This window comes from Quercus robur, chromosome 5 (assembly GCF_932294415.1).
Source record: "Quercus robur chromosome 5, dhQueRobu3.1, whole genome shotgun sequence".
In the NCBI taxonomy this organism is placed as follows: Eukaryota; Viridiplantae; Streptophyta; class Magnoliopsida; order Fagales; family Fagaceae; genus Quercus; species Quercus robur.
In genome coordinates, this window is record NC_065538.1 from 67986396 (window position 1) to 68004347 (window position 17952).

At 32.8% G+C, this 17952-nt stretch overlaps 1 protein-coding gene across 1 annotated transcript; it reads left to right on the forward strand.

The window, feature by feature from the left end:
• Positions 1–8261: 8261 nt before the first annotated feature.
• Positions 8262–9728, forward strand: LOC126728597 (uncharacterized). The gene has a single exon (XM_050434396.1). The coding sequence runs from the start codon at positions 8262–8264 to the stop codon at positions 9726–9728; it is 1467 nt and encodes a 488-aa protein (XP_050290353.1).
• The last annotated feature ends 8224 nt before the right edge of the window (positions 9729–17952 follow it).

Genomic DNA, 17952 nt, shown 5'->3' on the forward strand with positions numbered 1-17952 from the left:
CTCTCTCTCTCTCTCTCTCTCTCTCTCTTACTTTTTTTTTTTTTTCCTTTTAAGTTCTATCCATAATTAAATGAAATATCTGTGAATTTCAATTAGGTTTATTGATAATTGAAGTTTTTTATCATCAAAAATAGGATTTACATACGACTTCCATGCGGTGGTGGTGTTGTGCAACAATACTAATTAGTTAACAGTATATGAGTTTCAGTTAACTCAATTGGTAAAATCTCTTATCATCGAATAAAAGATTTTGGGTTCAATTTATGTCTACACCAAAAACCAATTGGTATCTTAATCTAATAATAAATAACAAACATCAGGAGCGAACGTCATAATTTGAAGCTATCTCTACAAAAAATAGTTAGAAAAATATATGTATACTTGTATTATATATTTATGGTAATGTTGAAGTTTTATCACGTAGAGCACAACTTAAAAAGATAATCAAATGTGCAAAGTGTTTTCTTATTCAACATTTTTAATGAAAATGTTTAGGGTTTAAATCCCTCCAATTATCAAATTATTAAAATAAATAAATAAAACTTATGTATAATACATTATGTTCCTCAATTGAATTCAAATTCTTAGTTGCATTAATCAATAAAATAAGAATAGTATTATCTTTTCCAAATATAAATTAAATTCAAAACAACCAAGTTTATATATATATATATATATATATATATATATATATATATATATATATATATATATATAAAACTAAATATAGCAAAAAAACCAAGTATTTTTTTTTATAACTAAATGTAGTTGGGGTGGGGGGGCTTGAACTCTACTTAAATGTTTCCATTGGAAACATCAAGAGGTTCCAACTCATTGAGCTACAAAACTCTTAGCAAAACAACTAAGCATTTGAATTCAATTGAGGAATTTAATGTACTACACCTAAAGTACTTTATTTAAATTTTACCCAAATAAGAAAAAATATAATTAAATTCTTTCTTGTTAAATTTTCATATCAGCATTCCATAAATACATATCTTTCTTTATTATATTTAGTAATTTTATCTTCAAAGCAAAATTTTTTCCAAATGGATCAATTTTGGATGCCAAAGAAAACAAGGGATCTTATGCTTGGAAAAGCATTCTCAAGGGGCGTGACATCATTAGGAGGGGAACAAGATGGAGGATTGGAGATGGCTCTTCTGTTAGAATTTATCAAGATAGCTGGCTGCCTGGACTAGGGAATGGCAGAATCATCTCTCCTATTTCAAAACTCACTCTGGATTCCACTGTCTCCATTCTGATTGATCAAGAATCATGTTATTGGAGAGAAGTAGAGATTGATAGGCTATTTTTGCCGACTGAAGCCAGTATTATAAAAGCTATTCCACTTAGCTTTTCTAGTAGGAGTGATGTGATGTTTTGGCCGAGGAATCAAGATGGAGTATACTCTGTCAAATCCGGATATAAACTTCTGATGGAGATGGAGATTGAGAATGGTAACTCACCTAGTGCGTCCAACTCTGAGGTGATGAAAAGTATATGGAATGGGGTATGGAAACTCAAGGTGCCGAATTGAATTCACATGTTCATGTGGCATGCTGGATCTAATTCTCTCTACCAACAAAAATGAATCTGGCCAAGAGTGAGATAATGTCCGAGACTCTACGCACTCATTGCAAGCTGGGACCCAAAGACACTATCCATGCCCTTTGGTCATGCCCGATGCTGTCAACGGTATGGCAAGTACTATTTGTTGAACTTTTGGCTGCTACTACTAACTCCTGTTCGAGTTTTTTAGATGTTATTCAACTTGCCCAACAGGATCAAACTTGCTTTGCTCTATTTGCTTGTACGGCTTCATTGATATGGCAACGACAAAACAACCTTAGACTAGGAGAGGACACCTTTCCTCTAGTGAAGATCAACTCCATCGCAGCTAATTCTCTGCAAGAATTCCATCAGCTACATCCCACCCACTCCGCGATACTACGAACAGCTAGATCAGTGAAATGGCGTCTTCCACCTGAAGGTTTTCTCAAGGTGAACTTTGATGGGGTGGTTTTTGCTACTAATAACATTGCTGGTCTTGGAATTATAATCTGTAATGATAGTGGATTGGTTATAGCTGCTTTATCACAACAAATTCCACTACCTACTTCTGTAGAGATGGTGGAAGTAGGGCTGTCCATGGGTCTGTCCGAGTCGGGTTTGTGCCCAACCTGGAACCAACCCGACGGAATCGGGTTTTGGAAAATCTCACCCACTGTCGACCGCTGGAGTAAACGAGTCGAGCGAATCAGACTTCAACGGGTGGTCGGCAGGTCGATCGGCGTCTGGGTTCTAAGAAAACGAGGAGAAAACTCGAGAAAACAGCGAGAAAACTTGAGATCCAGCGAAAATCTCATCAGAATCTATGCTATTCCGCCAGATCCGGTCAAAATTTCGCTGGATCTACCTGAAATATCGCCTGAATCTGGGTTTTTTGGCCAAGATCTGGGTTTTTTTTTTTTTCGCTGGATTTTGGAATTTTTCTCGCCGAAATCTGGGTTTTTCTCCAGTTGGTTCGAGTTTTGGGGCATAGAAACCGAAACCAACCTGCCGGAGTCGGTTTCTGGGGGAGAAAACCCGCCTCCAACCGTCGAAATTGTCATGTCGGCCAGTTTTGAATCGGTTCTGGTCGGATCCTCCGAGTGGGTCGAGTCTCGGATGGGGTTGGACAGGCCTAGGTGGAAGTGCTGGCAACACGCTGAGCTCTATGGTTTGCTAAGGAGCTGGGTTTCGAGAGTTTGATAGTTGAAGGAGATTCAAGAGTCATTATCAACGCGATCAAGGGTGATAATATGTTCCATTCTGAGTTTGGGCATATATTGCAAGACATTATTTTTCTTAGTTCTTTTTTTGCTTCTGTTTCTTTTCGCCATCTTAAAAGGCAAGGTAATTGTATGGCTCATAGATTAGCTAGAAGAGCTATTTTTAATCCTTTCATTGTCTGGATGGAGTTTGTTCCTCCCGACACCTTAGATGTTTACAACTTTGATCTTTGGCTAAATGCTTAATAATATTCCTTGTTCCTAGGGGGTTTCTCCAAAAAGAAAAGAAAAATTAGTAATTTTATAAATTAATTATATTAACGAAGTTTGATTTTGACATTAGTTAAAAATCTGTTAGTTTGATTTAATTTAGTATTTTTAAACTTAATTTTGACAAGTTTACATTGGTATTAGTTTACAATCAAGTCAATTATAATACTTAAAACTCAATAATTTTCATTAGACTTGACAAAACAACCTCAATGTGAAGAGAGTTTGCTTTTAGAGCTACTATGGGATGGGTTAGGTTGGAGATTTCTCCTCCCAAAGAGGTATGTTGGGTTGGATTGAAAAATATCGCAAATTTAACTCAAACTGACACTTGTACATTCCTAATAGCATTTCGATTTATACCCAAAATCACATCATTTATAACAAATTTTGGAGGAGATGCTAGTCGAACCCAAATCCTATATGCTTTAATTAGTACGGGTAGCTAGATTACATTTTTGTTAAAAGAGAAAAGCATTCTTGCGAATCCAATAAGAAAAAAAAAACAAATAATTACACATGAGATCAAGAATATTAAAGAGAAACATAATATCTAGGCGAAGCTAGGGGGGCTGGGGGCCATGTCCCCCCTGGCTTTTGAATTTTCTCTTTAAACAATGTATAAAAATCATTAGTTATGTACAAGTTTACTCTACTGCCACTCTTGAGAAATTTTCCTGGTTTCACCGCTAAATTCTTGATCTAATGATAAAAAATCATTACTATATAGTAAATAGTGTAAATTAAAATTTTATTGTATCTAAAAACAAAACAAAAAAGAGGACACGTGATACGACGATGATACATGACATTCCTTGTATTATACACATGGCAAAATGGGGATGCCAACTTGTGTTTTAATTGGAGAAGGACAAAAAACATTGTGGGTAAAGGTTGGTGAACAAAAACATTTGATGATATTGAGGGTTTGGTATTAAGTACAAAGAGTTTCACGTGGCAGACATGCCTCACGATAAGAGGTGACTTTTCTTTCTAGGTCAAAGATCAACCCTAAGGTGATGATTATTGCTTCTCCCTCGCTGCATGGCACCATAATTATGCTAATTCTAAAAACACTTCTGAATATATCTTCTTCTTTTTTAGTAGGACCCATTTCAAATTGGTCGGTCAGTCCATCTAATTCTAATTTACACAACCGAATAAGCTCCATTCACGCCGATATTGTGCTCGACTATTTGCTTTTTAATTTCAGTTTTCCCGTTTCAGTTTTTTCTTTATTATTCTTTTTTCTTCATGATGTGATGCTATGGTATTCATCTTTGAATTTTCCTCCTTTTAAAGTTGGACCACTACTTCTTCTGGTGCACTGGCTACGTCAATTTTGGATTTGCCTTTTCAACCTTTCCAGGTATTCTTTCTTTTCATGCAAAGTGTATATATATAAAATTTTCATTTTTTTTTTTTTGGGTTCTCTTCCCACCCACCCCCTCCCCCCCTATTATGGTTTTTGTATACCTGTTTCTGTCGGGGATTGCTTTATTTTACCATTCGTCATCGTTTAGTTCAATAGTTATAACAATTGCGGAAGGGAATTTGAACTTTGATTCCCCTAATAAAACATAGCAATTTATCCCTCTAAATTATAAAACTTTTGACAAATGAGTATCTTTCTAAAACCGGTAAATTACACAATTTTCCTATGGTTTTTGTATACCTGTTTCTGTCGGGGATTGCTTTATTTTACCATTCATCATCGTTTAGTTCAATAGTTATAACAATTGAGGAAGGGAATTTGAACTTTGATTCCCCTAATAAAACATAGCAATTTATCCCTCTAAATTATAAAACTTTTGACAAATGAGTATCTTTCTAAAACCGGTAAATTACACAATTTTCCTAAGTTGTTTTACATTTAAACCTTGGGTTTTAAAAATTTTCAATTAAAAGTGTACGACACTGAGGTCCTAAGACCCAGATGGGCCCTGGGCTCAGGCCCAATGGCACGGCCCCATCACCCTAAGCTCTGCTTGAAACTACCTTCAAGAAGTACAAGTTTTGAACCTCGGCCCCTAAACTATGCTCGGCATAAATTTCCCGAACAATCAGTGAAACCTTGTCCGGACGTACCATAGGATGCTCGGGGAACATCACTACCAAGCATATTCACCTGAGTTGGAACCAAGTTCCAAAGCCATAATCGTTGTATTCCACTCTCACCTAAACATCCACTTATAACAGATAATATTGGACCTTCAATTGCACTAACAATGGCATTAATCATGATCACCCCACTAACTTAAAGCTATAAATAGAAGAAGTTGGGGAAGAAGAAGGGGTTCAGAAAAAAGGGAGAAAAAACAGTAATTTAGGAAGGGAGGAGGAGGAATATTACTTTGAGTCTCTGTGCCAAGAACGACCCAAAGTAGGAAATCCTGAAACCCACTTTATAAATAAATTGTGAGTCCAAGTGAGGTTGAGCCCAACAGTCTCATTTTAGGCGCGCACAAAAAGCATGAGCTTTTTAGAAGCACCCTCGATAAGTCAGTAACATAAACTCACATGGGAGCGGATTACGTCCAGTGCATTTAGTGCACTAATGGACCTGTAGATATGGTAACATATGTTCAAAAATAGATACATGTCGTAATCGCAACGAATCCAGTGTCTTGCATGCTGTGATTACGTCAAATAATACCTATTTTTTTCTCTTTATGTCTCGTAGCACATTATAAGTACATCCAAATAATTAACAAATTTGCACTAAGTGAAATTTTATTGTCAAAATTTCAAAAATATTAAAAAATGTTACTCTATTAAAATTCTACTACAAAGAGTTTTTAGAATTTTTTTTAAAAAAAAAAGTTTTATTATTTATTATATATTACTTTAATCATTCTCCATATATTTTTAAATATAAAAGTTAGATTTTATTTGTTGTGCTTGCACAACGTGACTTACGTTGTGTTTTTTTTTTTTTAGTAAATATTTTTCAGGAAAACATTTTACACATTTTTTAAATTGTTTATTTCACAATAAAATGGTTAGTTAACTGTAAAATGTTTTACCATTGCAACAAAGGTAAAACATTTTCCAAAATTCTCACACAACTCTCTCTCTCTCCTACAAACAGACCAGCGAGCCACTCATCATTGGCCACCAATCCAATTGTTCGCCCCACCCATCACCGGTTTCACCTCCACACACCGATTCTCAAGTTTGAACTTCCTGATTTTATATATATATATATATATATATATATATATATATTTGCTTGATTAAACAACAAAAATATTAGATTTTAAATATATATATATATATATATTTTTTTTTAAAGCTTGAAATGAAACTTTTTCACCATAATTTAAAGAAGTTTAGAAAAAATATTCCAGATAACCAAAATTTTAGAAAATTTTTATTATTTATTTTGCTTTAATCATAAATCATAATTTATTAATAATAAATGAGAGGTGCTACTTAGCTTTTCTCATAATGAAAATTAGGTCTTGCGTTATGTTTACATTCGATATCATTGGCCAAGACACAAATTAATTTTTTGTATAAACAAAGATAGAATCCCAAATTTCTTATTCGAAGATAAAAGATTTTACCAATTGAGCTTTTTTTGTTGAGAAAAACAAGTTGAGTTAACTGAAACCTACTCTTTTGAAAATTTTATTATAATAAGAAAATCTTATACCTTTTAATTAATTCGTTGATGATAAATATATGGACGTATTTGTGGACATTACACACTTATAAGTAAAACCTCATTACACAAGTTTCGCTAAATTTAGAATATTATTATGGTTAAAACTAAATACCAAAATTTTCAAGAAAAGTTAAAAGGAGTTCAGTTATTTATTTTAATAATAATATATTATAATTTTTAGATTTATTAAAATTTTGGTTTTTCACGATATGCTTTTCACCACACTACTTAAAGTAAAGTCTATTCTTATATTTTTATTATGGATTTTATTAAATTACAATCATATTATTAAAAAAATTTCTTAATTTACATCTAATTATTTATTAATCCGTGAATCAAATTAATATAATACTAATTAGTTACCATTGCCAATTAATATGATTTTTGAGTTATCATGTGTTGGAGTTTTCTTGTTTCTATAATATGTGTCGTGTTTTGATACGTTAATAGGTAGATGTATAACCAAATTTGAAAGGGTAGTCAAGTTTAGAACAGGTTATCCATTGCTGGCTACCATTTTGTTTCCCCCTTTAACAATAAAATAATCTAATTAGTAAGTTAGATAAGGTAAAAGATGATGTAGAAATGGAGATTGACAATATAAGGAAGGAAATAGTTTTTGCTTCATGGGTATAGTTAGATTATAAAAGCATCAAGCAACAGCAATAACAGTAAGAGATTCTATGGTGAAGAAAGACATCCGGCAACATTGATCTTAGTTACCATTAAAAAAAAAAAACATTCATCTTAGTTGTGACATGACATGTAGTGTGATATTGTCTAAATAAGTAACACGGCTTCTAGTGGCAATGCAAGTACAAATGTGAGATATCCAGAAGTAATGAAAGACAATTTAGCAGTAATATTATGAGATATCCAGCAATAAAAGCATGGCAAAAGGAGTGGAGAATCAAATGGATCTAACAATAATCTTATATGTGTGTGTGTGTATATATATATATGAGATGTCCAGCAAGGGCAGCAAGATCTCTGCTTTAGTAGAATCTCATGATTTATAGAATGACCTCATAGCAGAAAATAAGATAACCATTCAGTTTCGTGGATTTCACCATATTCTAGGACCAAGCAGTTAGTCCACACTACCTATTCTGTAGGATTTGGTTTTTGGTTAACACATAGGCCTATTCATGATGAAACTACTGGACTTCATTCTGTTCATAAAAAACACTGCTAAAACCCAATGCCACATCCCATGATAAACAAATAAACGAACCCACCAACACTCATCTGTCATAGACTTACTTGTTGGAGCTCATTCTTGATCCTCAACAATGGAGGATCCATCAGAGACCATTCTTGAAGTGGGTGAAAGGCTCATGGTTTCACCAACTGGAAGAGAGCCATATTTAAGAATTGCCCATTTTCTCAAACCCTCCATAAACTCCATTAGTGGACCAAAGTGTGAGCGCCCTCCATTCAGTCCTTGCTCCCTTCCATCAAGTCTTAAGCCACAAGATTGGCCTTTGAAGGTAACTTTCTCATGCTAGCGATACCGGCACAAGATTTGGATGACATGGGTGGATCAAATGGCTTCTTTGCACCAATCTACATGGAAGAAAGCTGGAATCTTTGAAGCTGTCATGAATTCCAAGTACCATATCCAAAAAGACCAAAGCTTGGTACTTGAGATTACAGAGAGGTGGTGTTCTGAGACCAAAACATTTGTGTTTCCTTGGGGTGAAGCAACAGTCACGTTGGAAGATGTAATAGTCTTGGGGGGCTACTCTGTTTTAGGGGACTCTGTTTTAAGCCCTGCTGTGTCAGAAGACCTACAGGAGATAGAAGAGAATTTGAAAGAAGCACGAAGAAGAATCGTGGCTACAAAAGCTAAGAAGGCATGCCAAAGCTTATGGATAAAGACATTCATGAACAGTGGAAAAGAATTGGAGCACCAAGCATTTCTTGCTTGTTGGTTGTCTAGGTATGTTTTTGCAGGTGTTCATTGTACAATCAGTGAGCATGTTTTTCCAGTTGCAATTCAACTAACTAGAGGGACACGAATCGCTCTTGCTCCAGCTGTTCTTGCAAGCATTTATAGAGACTTAAGTTTGTTGAAAGAAAAAATTGTTGTTGCAACTAATTCAAAGAGTTGTAAGGATGTTAAAGATGGTGTTTTAGAGCTAACCCTTCGGTCACCATTTTATTTTATTCAAATTTGGGTTTGGGAGAGATTTTTAGAGTTGCAGCCAAAGCCAAATATATTAAATTATGGTGACCTGAGGATGGCTCGATGGGACAAAGTAAACGGTTTGAAGGTTGAGAATATGAGGTTGAATCTAGAATTGGCTGGAGAGGGATTTCTGTGGCGGCCTAATGCCATGGCAATGGGTGGCTGGAAGTTTCCCAAGTTTTATTCTGAAAAGGAAATTTGGGTGCCGGTTGGTCCAGTTTTGGATGAAGAATTACTATCATTTGCTAGATGCATGAGGGTTTCTGAGCTAGTTGGATTTGGCTATATAGAACAGTACCTTCCACATCGAGTTGCAATGCAATTTGGTATGGATCAAGATCTTCCAGGTTTTGTTCCTCGGTTGAATGAATTCCTTGATATTGCGTGGAATGATTACAGTAAACCAATAAGTGATGAGAAATTATATATTCCACCTCGGCTCTTCAAGGCAGGTATTACTGCTAGGTACTTGGATTGGAAGCAATCAATGTTTGATCAGCAAGAAACAAGTAAGAGTATTGTGCCTGAGAAAAGGAGATTGAATGGTTCAAAAAAATCACGACAAAGTTTGACGAAAGAAAAGCAAGCTAAGGACAGTGTTATTCCTGATCATATTCCTCCTAAGGGTTCAAAAAGTTTAGAACATAGTTCAATAGGTCAGTTGCAAACTCTTTCATGCTCTAGTGGCCAGGAATTGGAGATACCAGGATTAGCCCTTGAAAAAAGGATTATCAGACTAGAAAAGGTGATTGCAGAGCTCAAAGCAGCAAGATTCGGCAGCAAGTTCAGAAAAAAATCAAAGAAAGGTCATTCTAGCACATAAAATCACAATGCATATACATAGCCTAAGCCTGCAGGTTTAAGTTAATAGATGAAGTAGATATGGTGTTAGTTCATTTCACTCATTATGTTCAACAAAAGGGCCTGCAAATCTGCCTTTTTCTTGGAGTTGATCTTAGTGACAAACACATTTGTACTTACCAATAATATTCTCTCTTCCTCCGGTTCAAGTACTTAATAAGCTTTGATTTAATTATTAGTTATTCATTTAATTTTTGTTAGAAACAAAGGTTCAATAGTTGATGAATCTGAATTTGTATTTGTGTGTTGTTTGCATGTATTTTTATTGTCATTATCACATTGGATGGGTAATGCCTTCATGCTGTAGATACTGATTGTGTAATCTAATTTGGTCACCATGATGCATAGTATTGTCCTTTTGCAATACTGGATGATCCATCTTTATTGATTGTAGTATTAGTGTAGTGTGCTCGTTTTTTGCAATGTTGGATGCTTCATCTTTGTTGTGTGTGGCAGTATTTTTAAACCTGGCTTCTCAAAAGAAGATATTACTTAGCTCAGAATTTATTAGGTCAAGCTAAATTATGAGTCATAATTTATGGACTTAGCTTAGAATTTATAAGGTCAAGCTAATTTATGACCAGAGTCCAAACTAATAAATTTTAGGTTGTAGCAATACAATTTGACTTCCATTGCTTATGGTGGTAAATGATCAAATGCCTTGAGTTGTGAACTTCTTGAGCAGTGAACGTGCATGGGTGTGGGATAATTATCGCTTTCGCTAGATTTGGAGGTTTGGTTTGGCTTCATTCTCAAGAAGAAAGGCGGGCATATATAGTACCGGGCATTTAATGGCTCACATGTTGTGTTGGGAATTAAAGTAACTAGTCGCTAACCCGTGCGATGCACGGGAAAACTATTTGTATAAAGATATAAACTATTCTTTTTCTCTTCCTTATTGATTGTACATTCGGATTCCAGTTTCATAGTTTCCTATCCTTGATATGAAACAATAAATTACAAAATAAAAAATAGAAATCAAACTTAAGTTTAAATTAAAATGAAAAATCAAATCCTTTGCATCCTCAATTATCCGTTAAATGAATGAAACCCAAATTTAAAGAACTACTTAATCAATATTTCAAATAAATTGAAAGCCAACTTTGATGTGTTTTTTGTATCTTCTTCTTTTGTTACTTCGTAGTAGTCATTGAATGTCCTTTTGTTTTTCTTGATTACAGATGTTGGTGTGAGTTGCACATTGCTTTGAACATCAAAATTTTGAAACTTTGTAGAATCACCACCTTATTCACTTGATGAGTTGATGTTATATTCATTTGAAATATCACTACTGTAAGCCTGACAATAGAATAGGTTGAGAAACGTATTACAACATATAGAAGTTAAAAATCAAATTTGTAATTTTGCTATATCAAAGAATACGTACTTTTGTCTTTTTATCAAGTTGAATTACTTAGTCAGTTTCTTCAAAAGATTTTAAAACTTTCTTGACGGTGAAGAATTCCCATCTATACTTGAGATTATAGTCATTTAGTTGTATTTGGAAAACAAATTATTTCCATTTAATTAATGAATATCAATCAATTCATAATTTTATAGTTAAATTTTGTAAAAGCAAGTCTATAGTACATAAAGCAATGTTAAGGACACAATGTTATTGTTCAAGGTTTTCTTTCTTCTTACCTCATTATCAGATTTCCACATAATTTTGGATATTTTATTTATGGTTCTTTTGTTGATGTATCTCTTCTTGAATTGTCACTTGTGGAATTGCTTTGGAATTTGTACTATTGGTTGGTTACTTTCCACCAGCCTGTTATATTATATAAAGATATTAGACATATGAACTCTTGTTCTACTTGTTGACGATAATTTATACTCTCCTGCATTTGATATATAAAATTTTACTGCCTTCTGATTTCATAATGTGAGATGGTCAATTCATCTTATTAACATTTGAATAAACTTGCAACTCTAAAATTGAAGCAAAAAATATATATTGATAAATTAAAATATATATTTAGGCAAAGATTCCTTCAGAAAAAATCATTACAAGCCAACACAAAAAATCTTAAAAGAAACCTATTAAAGGAATTGAAAAGCCTTCCCTCCACAGAGATTCACGTTACTACTTATATAGATTAAGGGAAAATGCCTAATTTACTTTTTCATTCTGACTTGATTTGAATTGCTTATAACTTTGTTTAGAATAAACTACTGCTCTATTTCAATATTAGAAGTTCCCGAAAGAGACTAAGACTCGCTTAAGTTCTTTAAATCCGCTCCTTTGTGTTTTAACCTAGTCAACATAGATAGATAAATATAAACAAATTAACAAAAATAACTAAACTAAAACCAATTTTACTCAAATTCCTTAATCAAAACCAAATATAACCTAAAGATCTAAACTGAAACCAATCCATACAAATATCAAAAACTTAAAACCGAAACTTTTGGAGCTCCCACAATTTTCCACGTCAGCACAATATTAATAAAAAACAAAAAAACAAAAAAAAACAAAATAAAACAAATAAAAGGCAAAATAAAACTTTTCTAAAACCCTATAAACTTTTCTCCCCCAACGCTCCCTCAGTCCCACGGCAACCCACCTTCCATCCAAAGACACACCACTTCTTCCATGTCAAAAACACAAATTCCTCCATCAAAAGATTCAAAACCCACCATACCCACAATCCAATAAATATCTCCTTCCTTAGACCCACGGCAAAACCCACCTTCCATCCAAAGAACACCACTTCTACCACCAAAAACACAGATTTCTCAATCATTAGACCCACGGCAAAACCCACCTTCCATCCAAAGAACACTACTTCTGCCACCAAAAACACAGATTTCTCAATCAAAACCACCATACCCACTATACCCACAAATCAACAGAGATTGTTTTTGGCCAATCCCCTTCTACTCCCTCCAAAATGCAGACCCACCCACAACCGCAAGCCACAAACCACCGCAGACCCACCAACAACCGCAAGCCACAAACCACAAAGCAAAGAGAAAAACATAAATTTGGAGAAGGAGATAGATTGAAACACCGACTTGTATTGATCATCCACACATCTAAACTTACATAGATTGAATAATTTCCCACAGTCCCATCAAATTTCTCTACTACTCTTCTAGTTCACGGCAACAGCAGCCCAATAAAGGCTCCTAAAGCTCCAAAGTGACACCAGTCCACAAACTAATAATCAAAATAGTAAATCATCGTTACAATAGTGCAACAAAAAAAAAAAAAAAAAAATCTGTATAATAATATCAACTATTACCAAAACTATCTAAATGTTGTTTTCTACTATATAAACCTATCTCACCATCAATACCAATCCCAATATCTAACATATGAATCATAAATTTTTGGTGATATGAATTGCAGTTTATCTTCAAGAAGACTTCCAAGTTCTACCAAAGGTGTGCCAGGTTTTTATTTTGAGCTTAAATCTTACCTTTTATGGTCTTTGATCCTATTGCGTTGTTTTCCATGGGGGACTATATATTCATCTCAAGGTGTGAGTACAGGAAAGGCCTTTTCCTTGATAGTGTTACTTTCATTGTACACATAAGAGGCCCCGACATAATGGTATACTGTTATTGGTATTCCATAACAATTATTGCATTCATGGACCAAAAGAATTGAAATAGGCATGAGAAATATGAATTTATTCTGCACTGTCTAGTGGTCAGCTAAAATGAAATAGCTTAGCCAGCTAGGTGCATCATGGTCATAACATGGAGATATAATTTTTCCAGACCCAATATCTAACATATGAATCATAAAAAAATTTCAAATACACAATCTCAAAGAATTAGAATTTAAAATTCCTAATGAATTTCAAATTTAAATCCACAAACTATACACTAAAATCAAGTTTTTAAGAGGTAGCCACATGAACCCAGATAAAAATTCACAAAATTAAATCTAGAAAAACTGAGTAAAAAATCCGAATTATAAAGAGAGCAATAAAAATTCAGAATTATAAAGCGAGCAAAAAAATTTAAGAAGAGAGGAATGAAAAATACAAATTTTCAGTCGTGAGTTGCATTGTAACAAATAATCCCTAAAAAAATATTATTTATAATATAATATAGAGTTATGGATTCCTAATCAAATTTGGTTAGGGTTATGGATTCCTAATCAAAATATATATATATATATATATATATATATTTAAAGAAATAATTACAACATGTTGCTAACCTCGCAACTCGAATCCTTTTCCCCCTAAACCTCCCAAGCACTTTGTATAGGGTTATGAATTCCTAATCAATTTTGGTTATGTTTGCCGACCGACATAATTGAAATATAAAATGGGCTGAATAAATTCAGCCGGAGTATAATGGGCTGAATCTACAGGTTCTAGAAAGTTAACTGTGAAATTTTCTTCACCTTGCTCTGTGCGTGCGAAGGAGCAGCAGACCATCGCTTGTTAAATTCAATGTAGCATTTGAGGAGACAGGAGGGTTACCTGTTTTGCAGTCCAGAATATAGTGTTATTTGGTTGAGTATGCAGCCATATTCCAATAGCGAAGCCTTTGCGGCCTTGTGGGTAGAAACCAAAGCGAAAAGGCCGTGTATACTTTTGTTGGCCCTTATGTTTCTCTGAGTCTTAACCAAAGGGGTCTTCTACGCTTAATCGACGACAATTCCACCTTAATCATTTTGACGAATAAGTCTTACCCTGCTAAGAAAGAAACCAGAATTGTATTCACACCACTTTTGGGGCAATAGTCGTGTGAGTAGCACCATGGAAAGATCGGTGGTGCCTTCTATCTATTTCAGACTTGACAGTGTAGGGATGGCTTCTTGGCAAGATTGAGTTTTAGTGTTAGGTTTTGGGGAAGGAGAGGGTTTTAGAAAAAAAAAATTTTGCGTTTATGTTTTTTTTTTTTTTTTTAATTTATAAATATTGTGCTGACGTGGAAAATTGTGGGAGCTTCAGAGGCTTTGGTTTTATATATATATATATATAGATTAAATTCGAATTGAGTTGCTGGAGGAGTGGGACCCCTTTTTTTCTTTTTTTTTGAAATACTAATGAATGTCCTTAAGGTATTAATTAATAATTCATTTAAAGAAAATTTTTATGAGAAAAGAAAAAAAAAATAATGTTTTGAAATATTGTAGAATTACTCTTTCCCATAAAGAGTAATGATACAAATTATTTTACAACATTTTTACAAACTACTGATGTGGTTTTAGTAATTTTCAAATAATCATTGATAAACATAAATGTGATATAAGTGGTGGACCCATATTAGAACTAATAAGAATTTGTTATATTAATAGTTTGTAAAAATGTTGTAAAATAGTTTGTGACTGTCGAGTTACTCTTTCCCATAAAGAGTAATGATACAAATTATTTTGCAACATTTTTACAAACTATTGATGTGGTTTTAGTAATTTTCAAATAATTATTGATAAACATAAATGTGATATAAGTGATGGACCCATATTAGAACTAATAAGAATTTGCTACATCAATAGTTTGTAAAAATATTGTAAAATAGTTTGTGACTGTAGAATTACTCTTTCCTATAAAGAGTAATGATATAAACTATTTTACAACATTTTTACAAACTACTGATGTGGTTTTAGTAATTTTCAAATAATCATTGATAAACATAAATGTGATATAAGTGGTAAACCCATATTAGAACTAATAAGAATTTGTCACATCAATAGTTTGTAAAAATGTTATAAAATAGTTTGTAACTGTAGAATTACTCTTTCCCATAAAGAGTAATGATACAAACTATTTTACAACATTTTTTTTTTGATAGGTAATTATTTTACAACATTTTTACAACATTTTTACAAACTACTGATGTTGTAAAAAAGTTGTAAAAATACTATTTTACAACATTTTTACAAACTACTGATGTGGTTTTAGTAATTTTCAAATAATCATTGATAAACACAAATGTGATATAAGTTGTGGATCCATATTAGAACTAATAAGAATTTGCCACATCAATAATTTGTAAAAATGTTGTAAAATAGTTTGTGACTGTAGAATTACTCTTTCCCATAAAGTGTAATGATACAAACTATTTTACAACATTTTTACAAACTATTGATGTGGTTTTAGTAATTTTCAAATAATTATTGATAAACATAAATGTGATATAAGTGGTGGACCCATATTAGAACGAATAAGAATTTGCCACATCAATAGTTTGCAAAAATGTTATAAAATAGTTTGTGACTGTAGAATTACTCTTCCCATAAAAGTGGTGTCAAAACTTTCCTAAAATAGATTGTTAACCAATACCCTAAAGACACTCGTTAGCATTACCCCCTTTTTTAATAGATAGATAGAATTTCAACCTACATAATTGTCTTTTATTATTAGGACATCAATTGATTTTTAGTAGGGCAAGACTTAGGTACAGTACTTAGGTGTTATTCCTTAGGTTCCCATTTTAAGATTTTTTTCATGTGAATTTTTTCTCGTGGTATGGAAGTATATTTTTTAATTAAATAGTTACATAGCTAAATTTTAAGAAAAGAATTTAAGGAATAGTACCTAAAGCAGTATACCTAAGTTATGTACTCTTTGGCATGGGTGTAATTTAATTTGAATAGAAAAAAATAGACAATGATAGTTGGTTAGACAGAAAATCAAATGAGAGAGAGAGAGAGAGAGAGAGAGTATGGCTATTAATTGAAATGCAATAAATGACCAAAAATTATGCTTCATAGAGAGAGAGAGTTGTTTCATCAAAAAAAGATAGAGAGAGAGTTGCATCATGATTTAAACGCTTGGCTATACGAGTTGCATCATAAACCCAAGCATACATGTGTCTAGATGGACAAGTGTTATATTAGCAATTTTCCATTCATAAAAAAACAAAGTTCATAAAAAATATTAGCAATTTTCCAAATAGGGTCGGCCGTTTCCCCTTAGGCAATGCCACGTGGGCCATTACCTAGGGCCCCTCATTTAAAAAATAATACTAAAAAAACCCAAATTTTAATTTAATAATTAGTTTTTCTTCTTTGTTTTTCAAACATATATATATAGTTGAGTACCCGAAAATTGTAGGACAATAGAAGTCAATCTCAATTGAAATCTTAAATTGTTTCAACAAAAAAGAAATGTAAGTGTTCCGAATTATTATTGATGTTCAATTTCCTATAATGACTTGAGATGTAAACTCTTATAAATCAGTCTCTCATATATTAGATTGCTAACAATATTATTAGCCATCCAACCTCTCACTTTGCCACACAACAAATACTCTCTCTCTCTCTCTCTCTCTCTCTCTCTCTCTCTCCACACCAAAATTAGATTTCAACTTTTCTTCACCATGTATCACTTTACTCAAGAAAAATTAAAACTTTTTTAAAAAAATATATCTTTTTTGTTAAATTTTATATATGAACCATGAAATATGATTCCCTACATAAAATTATTCTTGGTTTGGATACTATTAATTAATCGAGTTATGTACTTATTAAATTCGTCTTTGTTTTAGCAAGTTAGAATAGTTAGGTTATTATGTTATTAAATGAATTTATAGTCGCGGCTTTGATAAATTAGATTACATTATTCAATGCTTTTATAAAGTCATGTTGTTGATATTTAAAAAAAAAAAAAATTATTTGTAAAATTTTTTTTTATTAGAAATCTCTTCTAGAAATATTGTTCTAGATGTGAAAAACATAAGAAAAAAAGGACAAAAGAATAGGAAAAAAAAAATTAAATCTCATGTAGGATCTCTTGATAAATCTATTATTAAGAATATAAAAATAGATAAATTTATATGAAACCTCACAATTCAACAAGAATTCATTATTAAAAGAGTGAGGACACCAATAAAATAATACAATGGAAAGATGATAATGAAAATGATCATAATAATGTTCAAACTTGTAATATAAGTAGGGGTGTGCATGGGTCGGGTTGGGTCGAGTTGAGGGGATTTTTCAACCAACTCACATGGATCGGGTTGGGTCAGGTTGAACCCACGGGTTGGACAATTTTTATTATTATTACTATTATTATTAAATTGAGAGAAAAAAATATATTGCCACCTAAGTTGATAAACAAAATATACATGAACTAATATTCCAACTCAGTTATAAACAAAATATATCCAATTGAGTTGATAAACAAAATATACATGAACTAATATCCCAACTCAGTTATAATAAACAAATAAGAGTGGAGTGAGAGAGTGGGAGTGGGAGGCGGCAGAAA